The following is an 18,471-nucleotide window of genomic DNA, read 5'->3' as shown; positions in this document are numbered from 1 at the left end:
GACCAGAATTTTCATCCAAGAAATTTTAAAAGCTTATTAATCACTCTAGTGCAATTTCTTAAGCACATCTGTAGGGGAGGGTGGCAAAGCAAAAGAGCAGGGAACTTCAGACAGGGCAGCACCTTCCCAGAGCTGGGAGATAATGCCTTCCTTTAACCTTCTGATGAAAGCTGCCTCCTACTTGCAAGTGAAAGATGGAGAAATGAAAGCCATATCACTCCCACGTGAGTCCTGGGGCACTGAGCTGCGCCTGAAATAAACAAGTCTACTGGGCCATGGAGATTTAGAGGAACTTTGACCTTGAGTAGCCAATACCTGGGAGAACCAGGGCTTATTTCCATGCAGTGAAGTAAAAATGCCTGGAAAGATACAGCCTGCCAAATATTTATCAAGTATATGTATGTACATATAACTCCAAATGTCACAGTCACTGGGCATCAGGAATGAAAGTGTGAGAGTACAGCTGTTCTATTCCTTTTTTTTTTTTTTTAATCATGTAGATCTCATATTCCCACTCCTTCCCCACCAGTAATTCAGCCCTGATCATTCAGTTGAAGGAGGCCAGCTCTCATCTCTCAGGCTGCCAAATTTTGGTGACAGGCCCATTGTCTTTTATTTGACTGCAAAGTGCCAAGTACATTTATGGCACCATATAAATAATAAATAAAAATATTCATTGTTTCCCTCTCCGCTGACTTATACTGATGTGAGAAGCAGGACAATCCTTTGCTTCCCTCTCTCCCTTATGTAACTCTCCAAAGACAGCTTTTTCCAGACTGCCAAGCAATTAGCACAGAAGCAACCAAATTTAACCACTACCTCCAAAGGGGGATAGCTCCAAGTGCTGGTGAAAAGGAAGATGAAAAGGAAGATGAAAAGGAAGATGAAAAGGAAGATGAAAAGGAAGGGTCAGTGTTGACCAAGGCCTGGGAAAGGCCAGGGTGCTGTGGAGGGGGAATGCAAAAGCTGCAAGCTAAGGACTACACCACAGCCCCATCACCAAAGTCCCTCATCCAGCGACTTTCATGTGTATCTTCAACAAAGCCCAGGGGTTTGCATTTCTTCTTTTCCAGCAAGAATGAATTAAGCCTACAGTCTGACTCTGAGTATCCCCTCCCCTTGCACCTTACCTGCCTAAGTTCCCAACTAAACCCTGAATAGCCCCATTAGAGGTTTTTATTGTCATTAAATTGTACAATGGGGTGGAAAGGACCTTAGAGATCATCTAATCCCAATCCTCATGCTGTGGGCAAGGACACCTTTCACTAGCCCAGTTGCTCAGAGCCCCATCCAAACTGGCATTGAACAGTTCTGGGGATGAGGCATCCACAACTTCTCTTGGGCACCTCTTCCAGTGAATCATCACCATCACGGCAAATAATTTTTTCCTAATACCTAATTTAAACCTACTCTCTTTCAGTTTGAAGCCTTTACCCCTTTTCCTGTCATTACATGCTCTTGTTAAAAAAGTCTCTCTCCATCTTTCTTGTAGGTTTCCCTTCAGGTACTGGAAGGCCACACTTAGGTCACCCTTAAGCCTTCTCTTTTCCGGACTGAACAATCCCAGTTCTCTCAGCCTTTCCTTGTAAGGAGAGGTGCTCCATCCCTTTAATCATTTTGGTTGCCTCTTCTGGACTCAGTCTAGCAGATCCATGTTCTTTTTGTTCAGAAGACAACACCCCAGAGCTGGATGCAGCACTGCAGGTGGGGTCTCACCAGAGCGGAGCAGAGGGGCAGAATCCCCTCCTTCATCCTGCTGCCCACCCTGCCTTGGATGCAGCCCAGGATACAATTGGTTTTCTGGGCTGTGAGTGCACATTGCTGGGTCATATCCAGCCTCTTGTCCACCTGCACTCCCAAGTCCTTCTTGGCAAAGCTGCTCTTGATCCCTTCAACCCCCAGTCTTTTTTGATACCAGGGAAGTCCCTCCAGATGAACAGAAAAAGAGAGAATCATGAGAGACCAAGTGAAGGCTAAAGCACACTGCAGCCTCCTTGCTGCTCACACTGTACAGTGCTGAGCTGAAGAAAAACAGAATGACAAAGAAACTAAGACTGAAGAAGGGGGGAAACAAAACATGTTTGAAAGCCCACTGACTTTAAACATTTATAGTCTTAAAAATAACTGAATCACATTTTAGCACACAGGCACAGAGGTTTGTTCCAAAGATCTCAGAAAGCCTAAAAATTATCCCACTACAAAGACTGCAGAATGTCTAAATCTATGATAAACAGACCCATCTGTGACTGCAAAGATTTGTCTGAGATTATATTTATGTGTACAATAAATGTAAGTCACAAATCAGAAAGATCTATTACTAACATGTGATATGCTGCAGCTATTTAAAAAATATTTATTAATAAGAAAATTTTAACATAATACATAGTGACACACAGTACACATGCATTATGTATGTTTACACATAATATATAGCTACACTATATGGTATTTTTAAATACTTAATACTATAGCACCTGATGATTTACAAGGAGATGTAGAGAAATAATCAGATTTTAAGCCATAAAATTTCAACCTATCAGAGTTCTGAGTTTTTTACACTTCACTATGAACCAGCGTTTCTTGTATTAAGCACTAGTTGATACCACTGTTATTGATAAGGGTCATATTTAAGCAAAAGGCATAGTCCAACTCATTTAGAGGGAGATGTACCTCTAGGAAAGTACTGTGGAAAGAAATTCAACTCCACCCCACGACATAAGATCTGGAGATTCAAGAACCTCTTTATTTTGGGGAAGTTTCTTTTGTCAAGTAAGGTGCACCAGATTTATGCATTTTGGAACAGGTTATGACTTATCACAAGACAACAGGATTGGAAGTGGCATGGACCTTCTTCTGTCTGCCTAATTCATATCTCCACAAAGGTGTCCTGACAATAAAAATCATACTGCTATTGAAAGATTGCGTACTTTCTTTGGACACCGCCACATAAAACTTCCTTTGTATCCTGGCAAAATGTGTGAAAGTACCACAAATGTCAGCTAACACTAAATGTTTAATCCCATGTTGGATCTGTACCGCCTCTGAGCCATCCAGTTAGACAATCTTCCCCTTACAGAGCTCACAAGGCACAAGACTGACCCTCACTTTTAGTCCTCTTGAAGAATGTCTAGCTGAAGTTATCTGCTCTGCATTTTCCCTGAACTTCTCCAGAGCAGGTATTTGTTGTACAAAAGCTGCAAGCTCAGGGAAGCATTTAAATTCAATCATGTGAATAATAGCCCATTGACTTTAATGTCACCACTCATGAGCACAAAGTTAAGCACACACTTAAGTGTTCTGCATATCTGGGATCCTTGTATAATTTCAATTTAATGTGCTGCAAAGTACAATGTGGGAAATAATTCATTTTTCAGTTTCATAGCCAAGCATCTACTACTTCCAGAAAAGAACAGATCCTTTTATTTCCGTAGGTTTTTCAGTGTTTTTCTGTGTAGGTTTTGTATCAACCTGAAATGTTCCATTCACCTCAGATCTACCTATGTTGTTTTGCCTTCCAATTATCTCAGTCTGTCCCCTTCATTTGTTATAGAAAAAAAAAAAAATCCACCTTTTTTCCCCCTTAAATGTAGGTCAATTTTATGAGTAGTGCCTTTAGAAAGTGACATGTCAAAATACATGTCAGAAATAACAAAGTATTTTGCATAAAGTACACTAAAATGAGCTATTTTGGAGAATATCAGGAATTCCTTCTGCCTTCTTACATTTTCCTCAAGTGTTTATTCAGTAAAAATAGTGGCCTGTTTTAACTTCAAATCCTACCTTTAAAAAAAAAGAAACAAACTCATATCTATTAAAAAAATAACTGACCTACACTGTATTTGTCTCAACATTTCATTAATGTCTTAAAAAGCAAATAAGTCAAATACATGTGAAATTTCAGCCATCTATATCAATTTGCAGGCATGCATAAATCCATTTCTTTCCTTTTCATGTCAATTACAAAATTACCATTTTGATACTTTATTAGCTACTTTGGCATTTCAAACTAATTTATAGGAAAGGATACTATTTTTTTATTATTATTAACCTACTGCCTCCTAAATCATGTTATTTAAATGCCCTGCTGGCTGTCCACATTTGATTTTATTCTATTACTACTATATATGAATGGAAATTACATATAGCTATTAGATTACTTCACACATTAGTTCATTTTATATAATCTTTCCTGTATTTATTGCCTTCGTTAGACTGAAATACCGCAGGCGCTTGTTTCTCTAATGTGTCTGAAGCTCTCCCGCTAATGGAAATTGGGTTATATCTTCTGATTACACTCAGATGAAATCCAGACCCAGGATTCTGCAGACGCAGTATTCTGCGACAGGCCCTCTTACCACTGGGGTTTTCCCAGAGGTCAGGGCAGCAGCAGCCCCCCACATGCGTCCTGGATGGATACAGCCCAGCAGAACATGCAAAGATGCTCCAGCTGGGCTTGCTGGGAGCTGGCACTGCCCCTGCTAGGACCACCTCCAGCCCCTCTGCTGCACAAGGTGGAGGGGGAAGGTGCTGCTTCAGCAGGACGAAAGTGGTTCATCACACCACAAGCACAGGGATCTGGAAAGGAGAGGCTGTCAAGAGCAGGACTTTTCCTGCAGAACTCATGTGGTCAGCGCTGCCCTCAGGCAGGAGCAGGTTTCTCCTCTCTCAAACTGCCCAGAGTTAAGAGCTAAAGCTTGATGTATGATATAGCAGCTCCCAAGGTTAACATGGGGGAACTAACAGCCATCATGAGGTGGGTTCCTGCATCAGCTCTGGCACCTGTTTTGAGCCAGCTATGTTCAAAGGGTGACATTCAGCAAAGGTTGATGCCCCAAGGGTGAGCATCACCTGGAACAGATAGAGTGGCAGAGGTCCCTAAGTTCATACAGGGGTCTCCAGATGGTTCAACCTGGTACCCTGGGAAAGATGCATCCACTCCAGTCCAGCTCAGACAGATGAGCTCAAACTTCCACAGGAGCACAGTGGGGGCATGACTACAGTCATTGTCTTGCACGCCATTAGGAAGTAAATGCTGGGGCACAACCAAGACATCATCCAAGTCCTAAGACATCTGAAGCATTTCAGTCTGCTTTTCTGGGGAAGTGGCATGCCGGCAGCTGTAGGCACCTCTTGGAGTGGTTCTTCCCAGGCAAGACCTAAGGAAGAGGATCCTAGGAGACCCTCAGGGTTGCTGTTGCAGAGTACAGCCAGCCTGACCTTGACAAGTGCACCCCAGCCAGGTGCAGTATTGGATTTTGTGAGTGCATCTGGCATTTTGGCTGCTCTACAGTGTCAGTGGGACACCTTCCGCAGGTACTGTTGAACTACAGAGACATCTGCAAGTAAATCTGGGCCCAGGCAAGTAGAAACTATATCCTTTTGTTGTTTCCACTTTGCCTATTGGCTTGGAGTACATCCTCCAGAGTTCTTGTGCTGGACATAGGTGCCCCTACCAGCTGATGGAGAAGGCCAGGAGGCTAATCTGCCTGACTTTTGCTGTGGACACCAGGTCATACACTGGGGATAAAACAGATTGGAAGCGACAGTCTTTCCTCTTGGAAAATGGTCTTTCCCACCTGGCTTTGAATAGTGACTGCCTCCTTTGGAAGTCTGAACTGGCTTTAAGCAGGCAAGAGAAATGAGGTAGAACACAGTGTACCTCCATGGATGTGGCTGTACCTTTCATCCTGGCCAAGAAGTGCATTGAGAGGGTGAGTGAGTTGCAAGCACTGCACAGCCTTCAGAAAAGGAGAAAGATGAGATTCAGAAGAGTGATCCTACAGGGCTCTTTGCATTTCCAGAGAGTAAAATCCATGAGCCCAGTAGACCAAGCTCATTCACGCACTTATTTTGGATGGAGTTAGTCCCACCTGCCTTTATTGCCCAAAGGCAGCTGTTGGCCTTCAGTTTCACCAGCCAATTTTCATTTGATTCCAGATGCTCTGGTAGATTGTAATCTTACCCAAATATTGTACTTGCACCAGCAGCTATATTTGAGGTATACCACAATTCTCTGTGTGCTATGGCCTTTCTCTTCCCCAAGGAAAAAAGCACATACGCTTTAGCATAGCAAAAGTAAATACAGGTACATTGGCAGAGAAAAGTAGAAGAAAATGGCCTCAATCCAATACACACAGGTGGCCCTATGGTGAAATCAACTAAAACAGGCCCAGAAATTTGTATCCAAAGGCTCTGTGAAGCTCCAGGAGTCACTGCTTTCAAATGATATTTCATGCACATAGCTCTGCAGGTATGAAGAATATCTTGAAAAACGTGAAAATGAAAGCATGTTCTCTCCATGAGCCTAGGCACAGCCTGAAACACTAGATCACAGGTACAAACTATCCCATTTAGCTCAGACAGCTGAAAACCCAGTGATGACAAACTAATGTTACCTCTGATAGGGCTGGCTGGTTTTGAACAGCATCTTTCAATCTGAAGGAGCTCACAGCTTCTACGGAGCCTCTGCAACGATCCCCACCTCACAGGAAAGCATCCTCCCCTCCACCCCATCCTCAACACACTACATTGAAAATGAGGAGACAGTCTGAAGCAGATTGAGGTCAAAATTAAAACAAAGAACAGGAGCACTTCTGCACGGGTTGTATTATTCTGTGCCATGTTTCATTCCACACAGGAGGCCTGGCCACAAATTATTTCTAGACTGTCATCAGGGACACAAAGTCAGTAACTATAACCAACCCAGCAGCCGCAACTGACACTTGCAGCCCTCCTCTTGCTGCTGTCCCCGACAGCAATGTGTGTAACCCGTTGCTATTTGGCTGCCCTGCAGTGGCATGACCCCTCAAGCAGCCATAGTGACTGAGTAACAAGCTCAGCATGGGCAATCGAGCCTCACAATACCCAATTCCTTGTGAGCAGCCTCACCACAAAACAAAAATAAAGCAGTGTGCAAAGCATTACACCCTCACAAGCCAGAAAGCGCTACCCTGCATGTATCAGCAATCTTCTCAAAATCCTCAAGTGTTCAGAGTCCAGCAAAAGTAAATGCTCTGCATGGACAAAATGCTGTGCAGATAAACAAGGCATGGAAATGCAGTCTGAACAGAAATGATTTCTTGTGGTAAGCTTGAAAAAATGACAGTATAACTTCAAATGCAAGCAATAGTAAATCATCAAAGCCACAGTGATTTACCCCCATGGACAGAACTTGTTTTCAGAATAAATGAACAGATCATATTTGCTAGCCTAATGGCCAGCATTCCTACCAAAGATAAATTATTTAATCCTGAAAAAACAGGTTACAGCCATTATACACATTGTCTCCAAAGCTCCATTAATTTGTCTCTTGCTGACATTCAAGGTGTGGTTTGAGATCGTGCAAGCAAGCACAATTCAATTCTGTTTACAATTTATTCCTGAAGTGCTTAATGCATGTAAAAGTACAACTGAATACCAATGAAGAACAGTTGTGCTATTTAAACTAGGCTCTAAAGCTATGATGTAACTCTGAAAACACCTGCCCACTTTTCCTATGAAAGGAAAGAAGAGAGGGTAGAGCAGCATCTTCTGTGAGGGTTTGGGTGGACACATTACCTTTTTGTCGCTCAAGCCAGACACCTGGTCCACGTATTCCTCTTGGATCATGAAGGCAGCCAGGTTGGCAGTGTAGCTGGCCAGAAAGATGACAGCGAAGAAGGCCCACACTGACACCATGATCTTGCTAGTGGTACCCTTGGGATTCTGTACTGGCACAGAGTTGTTGAACACCAGCCCCCACAGCAGCCAGATAGCTTTGCCAATGGTGAAAGAGGGACCTCCTGGTTCTAGAGTGATTGAGAAACATGATCCCACAGTGAGCATCTGAGAGTAAGTGGTCTGCATTTCCAGTCACATACACATCTTGATTTCAAGAGTTAAGAGCATAATTTAATCCCTTTTGTGAGGTGAATACGTGCAGATGCACTCCCCTAAGTTCATGCTACCATATCTCAGCAAAGTACAACCTGAAAAATTATTTCTTAAAAATGTCCTCAGGTTTCCATATTTTTTCTATCTCAGTGATTGATTTCCACTGAAACCATATATGAGGGCATTTTTTTTCATTTGATTGAAGTATATAGAAGCCCAAACATTTAATTTTGGTTGAAGTGTTGTCCCCAGAAATAGAATTTGCTCAGAAATATTCTATTCCTCATTTCCAGCTGTTCAAGAGTGATGTTCTCAAACTCCCAGCATACACCTGTGTAAAACATGGCTCTTACTGTATATCTAAAGGTACAAGGAAGAGCACCATCTGAAATAACAGGGCTCTACAAATACTTCTGCACAAGTGTTTCATTACTCAGTCTGTTAAAGATCCACTGACCAGAGAAGAACACAGCTCCCTCTTCCCGTATTTTGTGTCTAAGGTATATGACAGTGACATATACTTGTTCCACCTTAAGGAAATCTGCAAGTCTGCCCCAGATAGTCCAGGAGCAGATCCAGTGTTTTAAAAGCTCCTATTTTCCCATCATTCACTTTTCAGTGTGGAAGCTCACTCATACCCCAGAAGCCATGTGTGCTAATGAAGTACTAGATCTGAAAACATATGAAATGGCACATGTCTCCCAGCAATCTTGTATCTCCAGCACATGCTGGTTCCATTAGCACATTAGTGGGAACCTAACCCAGAATTTCCTCAACTTGAGCACTAGAAGAGCTGAGAGGAAGAACGCAGATGTGATCACTCTTGGGACACTGAGAAGGTCCTCTTAGGATGAATGGCACAGTTCAAGCATCTTGTCCTTTCTCCAATGGTGCCAACCTGATTGGCATCCCATGCTTTCTCTCCTCAGGCAGGCTGATTGTATCCTAGTGCTGCCGCCTGTTAAGACTGACTCCAGCAAAACAGCAAAAGGGAAGTAAGTTTTGACATGCCTCTCTAAACCTCTGAGCAGCAAGCAGCATAGATCATCTGGAAACACTAAACCTAAATTTAGTTAGGTAAAGTGTTACCCTAAATACAACTGAACCATGCAAGGGGCTCATTTTTTACCTAGGGAACTGCACACCAAGTTCAGAGCAGAATCATCACCTGGAAAAACTGGTGCCTTTAAATTCCAGGGAGATAAAGTTCCTAAGAGAAACATGGTTTGGCAGTCTTTGTCTTTTTACATGCTGGAGTGGTATTTTTATATCCCTCTCTACCTAATAATGTGCCCTAAGATATACAGGTGTGTCCTGGGGTGACCCCTAACTAGGACAAGGTGAATGGCCTGAAAAACATCAGTGGGGACTATAAGATAGAAGGAAATCTTGAGAAGTTCCCTTCTAAAAGCCTTCCTCTCTCCACTGATCACCCCAGGTGCTTCCAAAATTACTTTGTCAGACACTAACCAAGATTGTAATGGGAGATTCCAATCCAAAAGTCTTGCTGTCCATAAAGAGAAAATGCAGGTGTTTGAGACATACTGTCAGGGGCATACTGTCATAGTTCAAATGCAGCCAAAGTAACATTAGCCAGGGTTCTCATTACCAAAATCAGCACTGCAGTCTCTGCAGCAGCTTTTTGTATCTTCATATTTCATCTCACAGGGATAATATCTGTCTGATCATGCCAAAATCTTCGCAATTACTCAGAAATATTGATACTTGTAGCTGCAGTTCGGCTAACTTAACAACTGCACAACTGCACACCCATATTAAAAACTGCTTCCAGTTCCACATCTGTATTCATACCTCCTCGGGTTTCTCAGCACTTGTGTCCACAGACCCATGGGGTTACGATCAGGTCCCATAAAGGCCCTCCACAGCTCCACGTTAAGAGACAAGTTCTCCACTTCCCGATGTATGTGGTTCTGTCTGCATTCTCATTAACACATTTTATTTTCACTCCTCTTTGATGGCATAAATTCACTCAAAGCACTAGACTTGGGAGTAAATGAGTGCATTTTCCAGTAACTGTCTCTCTCACACTATTCTGTATGAACCAATAAATCCAGAAAGGTTTGAAGGGCTGATTCACCAGGGGGTGAAGATATGCAGGTGACAGAAGCCTCAACTTGCTAACTGTTTTCATGTCAATAAAAGGAAAAAAGGCTGTATCTTAGGAAGGACAGACAGCCTTTCTTTAATTAATCTGGCTGCCTTCTGAAGATCAGAACCACAGAGATGGACCACTTGCTTGTTCCCAACTTTCCTGCTGCCCTTGAAAAATAATTCTTTACCCACTCCCAAGGAAATAAGTTTGCCATTCTCTCTGTTGGTCTTAGGAAGACAGAAAGGCAAGTAGGAGAAGGACCTGACCAGGTGACAGATGTGGATTCTGGAGGACATAGCACTATGCTGGGAGGCCAGCAGAGTGGCTTGCTCTCCAGGGAGATATAGCACTGAAAGATGGATTGACAGTGCTGAGCCCTGTGATTGTCTCAGAGAGTGCAGCATAGTAGGCCCTGCCAGCACTGGCTACAGGGCCCATTCTCCTTCAATGAGAAACAAGTTGGAGCTGGTATGTGCTTTAGACATGAAAGGCGACACAGCTCCGTCTCTCACGCCAAGGAAATTATCCATTATACACATCTGCTCTCTTCAGAGCCTTTTTTCCGCCTCCATCCATGTCCTCTTTAGTCTGAATGCAGAGCTCAGAGTGGGCTAGATCCATACTCTTTTCAAGGCAAAGGAACACCCCAACGAACAAATGGAGATTGGAAACCAGAGGGTACCATAGCAAGAAACAGCTCCCCTTACCTCTGCCATCAGCAAGGCACCGATTATAGCCCACAGGGCTGAAGTACTCAAAGACGAAGACAGCCACCGCAGAGATGATAAGCAGCATCACAAACATCATCACCCATACGTCAGCACTGAAAGGTTCTGGAGAGGAAGAGAAAACCATGGTGAAAGACCTGATAACACCTCACCTCCTCTGCTCTCCAGAGAAGCCCAGTGTGGGGCAAACGGGGTTGGGGAAAAGCAGAAGTTAGAACAAAGTCTTCAACCTGATTCTGAAAAACTTCTTGAAATGGGAAAACTGCAGTTTCTGTCTCTGTAACGACTGCATTCCATCATACTGTTACATTTGCGACATATGGCTCCATCTGGAACCACACACAGCCATTGTGGCATGCATTGATAAAATAAAACGCATTGATAAAAGATTGTTCCCAGGAAGTCCTCCAGCACCATCTGGAGAGAGTGGGGAAAATCAGGCAGAACTGGCAGAGTGTCAGACAAGCATCCAACTTTCAAGATGCTATCGAGCCAAAGAGCATCTCCAAAATTCTAAGGTTCAGCCATAATGACAGTAGGATTTTTAGTATTCCATCCCTCTAGCAATGGGAACACTGGCTCATTCTAGAAATGTTAGTGTTCATGTTCTGAAAGTATTTGATCTCTGCCAGGTTTTCCCCTTCTCCCAGCTTGAACAGAAAAAGACAGGACTGAACCAGATCAAAGAAAGAAAGAACTTTGTTCCAGAGTATAGCCAATATTGCAACTTCATTTAAATTGCAGTTTAAAATTCTGGAGGCAACTTTAACATTGCTTCTACATACCCCAGCAATATTGGTGGACTTGCTAAGGGAAAGCCTCCTGAAGAGTTAGTAGTCATGAAACTCACATTTTAAAAGGTCTGGGAAAACATCATTACCCATATAAAAGTATTTCTGTTTGTGAACGTTCTCAGGATTCTGGCAGAGAGCAGACAATAACTATATCGCTTATATACTGTGTTTGTAACATCATAAAGTATTTTATGAAGTCAAATAGTAGACACTAGGAAGACATGAATGTCTTGGGGAAATGCAGTATCATTTCTGTATTCTCTAATCACCTTCTATCACTGAAGGACAGTAGAAATGCCTTTATTGTAAGACACAGTGTCAGCACAAAACCGATGGCTCAACTGTTCTTGAAAAGGTCTATTAGTTGTCTGACTTCTACTAGGTGTCAAGGGAGGGTCAAGTTAACAACACCTTTACAAATAATGTCTCTCAATTTGCAGCTATTTATTGCCAATTGCTATCACCAAGCATTACGGTATCCCAGCTATAAGGTTTGAATCAATTTTTTTCTGGCCTACACTCCTTGAACATACTATTAGTTGAGTCACTGGGAAGCCACGTGCTGCGGTGTATGTGACAGCTCCGAGTGATTTGCAGAATAAGGACTTTTCAACCAAAATTGTAAAGCGGTATGTCTTATTTCCAGCTGGGACGCATGAGGGGATAGCTCCTCCAAACCATGCATACCTGGTCAAGACAGTTCCAGGTATAAATACACACTGATCCCACAAGCCCACACCTCCCTGCCCGCCCACTCTGCTTTCTCTTGCTTCGGATTATAATTAGCTGCTACGCCTCCTGGGGGCTTGGGGAGGAAGGCCGAAAGTCGACCTCAGTGTTCGCTTTTTGACCTTCACTTCTGGGCAGGCACAGTGGAGGTTTGTCTCTCTACCATGTCAGTCTGACCGGACCAAAAAACCACCTGTGCCTGGCTGGTTTCTGGAGCCACAGTTTCTGCTTCGCCAGGTTTTCACAATACCTAAGTCTTGCTTAGCTGAGTTTTCACAGTATATACTATCTTAATGGTTTTTACCTAGCAACTAACTTCCTATATGTTCTGTTACAAATTCTTTCTGCTGTGTTCTATTTCCCCTCCACCTGTTTAAGCACATTATAGATTTCTAAAATTCTGAATTTTCATAGCCATATATGTTCTCTGTCTCATGAGCAAGCCCAGTTTTTCTAGGATTAGGCATACAATTGCTGAAAAATGCCTTGGCTTGGAACTCATAGGCAGTGCCTATTTGCACTTGCATTTGCCTGGATTTTACTTGCCTGGGATTCAGTTCTAAAACATCACAGTATATTTTTATACACCTGTCCCACAGGTACTCCCAAAAAAGAGCTTTCAGGCTAAGAATCACCAGCAACCTTCACCTATTTTTTTCTTTATGACCACTGGCTGAAGTTTTAATTTTAGATTGAAACAGTACCTAAGAAGGCAGAAGGTGAGACAGTTCCATTGCTACGTGACACCATGACACTGATTCCTGTCTCAATGAAGGGCACAGAGAAATCCACTACTTCTGAACGTTCTTCATTAATGGTGAGGGATCCCACAGCCATATAGGCCCGTTTGGTGACAACCTGGAGGAAGGAAAGAAAGAGATCACACATAGACACGAGGCAGCCCTCAAGCACCACAGTCAAGCCCTTTCTCATCCTCTTGCCTTTCAACACAATCCTTTTACTCCTGTAATCCCATTCCCTATATTGTTTGTAACATCTCTCCTTTCTAATCTTTCATCAGGACACCTTCTTCTTTCAGAAAACCTATAGACATTAATCTTCCCCTCAAAGCTGGTATGTCTACAAAAAATAAATCCACAGAGGTCTTAGGATAAACACATCATCCACGGAGAAGACGTCTTATCTCATTTTTCTGTCCTTGCTTTATCCTCCCTCTAACACTGCAAAGTCTTACTTCATTCTTTATTCACCTTATATACAACCTAAGCATAATCTAGGTTGCAGTAACCATGGTGAATGGATATCAGCCTCTTTCTAAGACTGTGTAGGCCAAATTTGTGAGACCACAGAGAATAATAATTAATGGTCAGACAAGAAAGGTTGTCATGGTCGGAGTGTCAGAGCAGATTAATTCACTCAGTGCCAAGAGAGAATGCAGGCCAGTCATTTCCAGAGTCTCTTCCATTTCTGTCCCCACCTCAGAAGTGGACACAATAATGATGGGAGGCTAGACCTGACCTACATCACCGAGCCCAGAGTTGAAGCCCACCATGCCCTCCCTTTGCTGCTGACCTCTCCAATCATTCCATTCCACGTCCCATTGATCTTTTTTCCATGCTTGCCATTAGTCACCAAGTAGAGGTCATAGGTGAACTTGACAGACTTTGAGATTTTCTTGAGGATGTCTATGCAGAACCCCTTGCAACATTTCTTCATGTAATCTGGCTCTTCATCAGTTTTGTTCCTGAACCATTACAATAATAATGGGTTAAAAGACAAGAAGAAACTCCTGTAATTCCCCTCTGTTGTCAGTTTGCATTCCCTCTCCCACTACATAATGGGGACAATTTATATTGTCCTATCTGCGCAAGAGGGTGAAGGGGAACACTACAATGATTTGCCCAAAGGGGCCCATCATGAATAGACGTGGGACAGGCGGGGCAAATGGAGGTGATTTTCTAAAAAGGATTATAGGTTATGATGGTATTGGCTCAACAGACACTTTACATTCTGCCGAGAATGGAGAGCCCAAGATGAGCAGAAAAACCCAGGGGTGCATACTCAGTCACTATCCGTTTTTGGCAAGGGACCGTGTTCCTCATGCAGGTGCCACTTAGGGGGTCCACGTTCTCCACAATGACAAATGGCGCCTCTTCCAAGGTCACGATACTCAGGTGATCGTCCTCACGTTCCTCAGAGTCAGGATACAGCTCAAAGCGTGGCCACACGTAATACTTCATCTGCAACTTTTTTTCCTTCCATTTCCCCACCTGCAGAGACACAAACCACAGAAGACAGACTTCTAATTGTGCCATCCCTTTGCATCAGCCACAGCTACTGCAGGACTGGGTAAGAGGACCATTCTGGAGTACCCATACTCATGACTCATGTAAGATGGGGATATTTCTGGGGAGAAGGCTCTGAGTAAGTGGATTCAAACAAGAGGGAAGTGCAGAACAAGAAAGATCTCTGAGCTCTCATCTCTGCAATGTCTCACCTTCTGGGAGAGTGAGTGGATAACCACAGGAATACTGTAACTATGGTCAAGCAGACCTCTGTCCTTCACCTTTTTCAGCCAAACAAGAGGAACACTATGACTTGGTTACATACCTTAGCTGGAAATGAGGAATTTTTTTATGTTTCTGATTGATGAAAATTAATACCAAAGAGTATCTATGGTGTTTTTATATCTTGCTATTTTTCCCTAATTCTCATAACTTCCATAAATTTCTACTGCAGTTTTAGAACACTTAATTTTCTGTTTCCTAAGTGAATAGAGATCATATCTTCAGTAGTCAAAAAGGGGTGGGACTCAATTATCTTATACCTGCTGCTAAGAATGAAAGCTTCTTTAGAAGCCTCTGCAGTCCTTAAAGAGACAATACATGTAAGCTCACCCACTGCCCAGGCAAACCATTTCTTGCAAAAAAAGAAAAAAAATCCAGGAAAAGAGAAAACTTGAACATCAACTGTACTTTCAACTATCAAAGTCTTGCCTTTGTTCTCAATTCCCCCTCCCACCATCACAGTTGACAGTAATTAGCACCTTGGCTGGCAACCAAAGCTGAGAGGGTGAAGGAAACTGGGCCTTAGAAGAAGGTGTCCTGCATGATCCTCAAAGCCAGTCCTCCAAGCCAGGACTGAGACACGCTGACTTGATGTCAGAGGCAGTGTGGGTGTGTGGGAAGCTTGCATGACTGCTCTTAGCGGTGTACCTGCTTGGCGGGTAAACAGAAAAGCTTCATTCTATTCCAATCCAACACCCCTCCCACCACCCCCAAATTTCAGTCATTTATTTATTTAAATGACAGAATGGGAGGGAGAAACACTTATTAAAGGCTCATTAGGTGTCAGTGGTTAATCTGTGAAATTCAAAGCCCAGCTGGGGTTTGGCATTTGAGAGTATCCAGAATTCACATAAAACACTTGTCACCTTCAAAACAAACAAACACTTCATCTGGCCATGAAAGAAAAATCCACTCTGAGGGCTTCTTGGGGGAGAAGAAAGGCAAAAGAAATCACCTAGAGACAGCAGTTTCCGTATTCATCCCCCATCCCAGGGCAGGGTGAACACAACACCCCAGTGAGCACAAGGCGGGGGGGGTTGTAAAAGGATGAGTACAGTGTCTGGGCAGCTGGTCTTGCCTTCCCAAAGGGAAAGCATGCCAAGAAGAGCTTGCCCTTAATGCTCCCTCCACCCATGGAGATCGTCTGTACTCATGCTTCTAACCCTGGATGTGGAAAGTGAATTTCTAAGGGAAAAAAGAGCATAGACTCACATGCTTATCCAGGGTCTGCTCAGCCTTAGACTTCCCACTCATTCACCAAGCAGGTCAATTTATCATCATCTGAGCCAGAGATTTCTGCAGTGCTACTTTAGCTCTCAAGTAACTGAGCTCAAATCCCCAAAAGTAGTAACTGCCACACGGGGCTCAGCAGGGACCAGTGATTAAGATTCTGCACAGGAACAGCCCAGTTTTCAGCTCAGTAACATTAACTTATCATAGAAATAAGTGGTTGATGAAAGAGACATCTCACAGAATCTCAGCAGCATTTAGATATCTCAGTAACAGGCATGATATAACCCCCTAAGTGATAAATTAGATCAGATAGGCAAACCCAACCCATAATTACCCAGTTCTCTGGGACAGAGAGGGGAGTTCATAAGGCTGTGTGCCAGGCACGTCTCACAGTGTTGTACTACACAGAAACATTATGAAATTAGGATAACAATGACAGCATTGCCATAGCCTTCTGTGCACTAAATCATCTCACCTGCAAATACAGTAATACACATCCATTCCTTATTATCCCAATAAAATCATTCTAAATTGTCCAAAGAGAAAGAAAAACAGGATGTAAGTAAATGTTCTGACCTAAATCTCCAGATCAGCTATGGATAGTCTCAAAAATATGTGCAAATGTTACATTTTATTGCTAACCTGAACAATCAGACACACCATTTAACTCCATACATGTACAGATATGAATAAGAAAAGTCAGAAAATCATAGTGAATTAAAAGAGGTCAGACTTCTCTACATGCAAGCAAAGGTCAAATGTATATGCACATAGTTAAAGAAGGATGGGCATAAGCAACATGTGGGCAATAAGAAACACCACATGTGCAGAGGATGGAGACAATGCAAGATAAAGTATACACAAATGTGTATCATATGCTAGATAATCTGCCATGAGAGGGAAGGAGCAATTCACTGTAGGGACAGAAGTTAGCAGAATTAAAAGTCACAGATTTGGTTAGGTAAAGATTCCTACTCCTATAGAATATAACCTACCAAGCTGTGCAGAGAGAAGCAAGGCATTTCTGAAGTCTCAGGTACTTTGTATTAACAGCCTATGAACTGTTATTACTTGGATTTTGATGAGTGCTTGCCTCAGCAAAAATAGGAAAAATAAACTATCCCAGGCATCCTTCATATTTGTCTCCCTGCAGTTTCATGACCCGTTGGGTGTTCTCCAATCAGCCTAGTCATCCAAACTCCCACTAGGAGCCCTGAAGGGTCACAGAATCAGTAAAAGTAAAGATACTAGGGATCTATAGAAACTCCTTTCTAATCATATTCTCCAATCCCTATGTAATGTTACTTTATGCCAGGACACAGCTCCTGGCAGAATTTCACCTTAACTGTCCCTTCCTCTATCTGATCTTGCTCAGAAAGTAGTCAGTTTGGTTTGGGGGTGAATTTGGAGGTGTTGAGGGAGGGGAGTAGCTAATCTTTACATTAATATAAGATCCTATTTTGGATAACAAGACTGGAAGTAGAAGTCCAACACATTTGCAAAGAAAGAAAGGGAGAATTATTGTAAACCAGAAAGTTAATCACATATGCTATTTGTTTGTCTAAGCATATAAGTTATCCCATGCAGACAAAAGGCAAGATTGCCTATGCAAGGGGAAAACAAGTGGGAACCTTCTGAAAGCCTTCCAGCCAGCTGGCAAATTGCCTTAACCGCGGTATAATGCAGCCAGAATAAAAGAGTTCTGCAGTATGTTAATACGCATCTTTAATGAAAGGTGCATCACATTAGCTCCTTGAAACTAATTCTTAACAGAGGCTTTTCTCTCCTCCCAAGGGAAGCTAAGGCTTGTAACAGCCATTTGTGGTGGATGTTTCTGTAACCTGTCCTTATACTGACAGAGAGTCCATGGTGTCTGCAAGCAATCTATTCCAGTGCTTAGCTATCCTTCCCATTAAAAAGTGAGGTTTTTCTCCTGATGTCTAACCTAAATCTTCCTGCTGCAATTTATATCAGAAGAGTGTATTTCCTTATTCTCCTACATGTGCTCTTTCCAGTGTTATCAGGTCAGTAAGATATTTTTAACAGAGAGGAGCTGATAGTCTCATTCAGTGTCTATTTTATAAGCTACACTGGCAAAAGCAGCCACCTATTCAAATGACAAGCATCCAGTCTCACAATTTACAAAATCCTTACCCAGATGGGTAGCATGGACAAGTGCAATCTACTCCCATGGATTTCCAAAATCATTTGTTCCAACAAAGGCAGAAGTAAATCCCCGAGTTCCTCCTAATATGGCACAGTAGGACTTCAAAACACAAGAGCATCTGGAGAGACCTATAACTAGTGTCAACAGATGGAAAACTAAAACCTCCTAGAAATTTGGTTTTCAAGGGCTAGGCAGAATACAGTTCTGAACTAAATCAGAAATGTTCAGATACAGTTCTTAGGCAAGATACTCAGCAACATTGCACTGGGCATTTAGGGTGAAGGTTCAGGAGAGAGCCTGAACCTTC

The 18,471-nt window shown here is 42.7% G+C and overlaps 1 protein-coding gene across 1 annotated transcript in view; it reads right to left on the bottom strand.

Moving 5' to 3' along the window:
- GRIN2B (glutamate ionotropic receptor NMDA type subunit 2B) overlaps positions 1–18,471 on the bottom strand; it is a 206,069-nt gene that overhangs the window by 17,307 nt on the left and 170,291 nt on the right. Inside the window, exons 5-9 of the mRNA XM_005527703.2 lie at positions 14,259–14,467; positions 13,770–13,941; positions 12,941–13,094; positions 10,693–10,818; positions 7,558–7,787 (exon numbers count right to left, since the gene is read on the bottom strand). Coding sequence (XP_005527760.1) covers positions 7,558–7,787; positions 10,693–10,818; positions 12,941–13,094; positions 13,770–13,941; positions 14,259–14,467 — 891 coding nt within the window. The remainder of the gene's footprint in view (positions 1–7,557; positions 7,788–10,692; positions 10,819–12,940; positions 13,095–13,769; positions 13,942–14,258; positions 14,468–18,471) is intronic.

The sequence above is a fragment of the Pseudopodoces humilis genome, chromosome 5 (genome assembly GCF_049639895.1).
Source record: "Pseudopodoces humilis isolate 2021_Gansu_Grassland_sample_001 chromosome 5, ASM4963989v1, whole genome shotgun sequence".
NCBI lineage: Eukaryota > Metazoa > Chordata > Aves > Passeriformes > Paridae > Pseudopodoces > Pseudopodoces humilis.
Note: the sequence above shows the minus strand (reverse complement) of the source record. Positions and strands in the feature narration are given on the sequence as shown.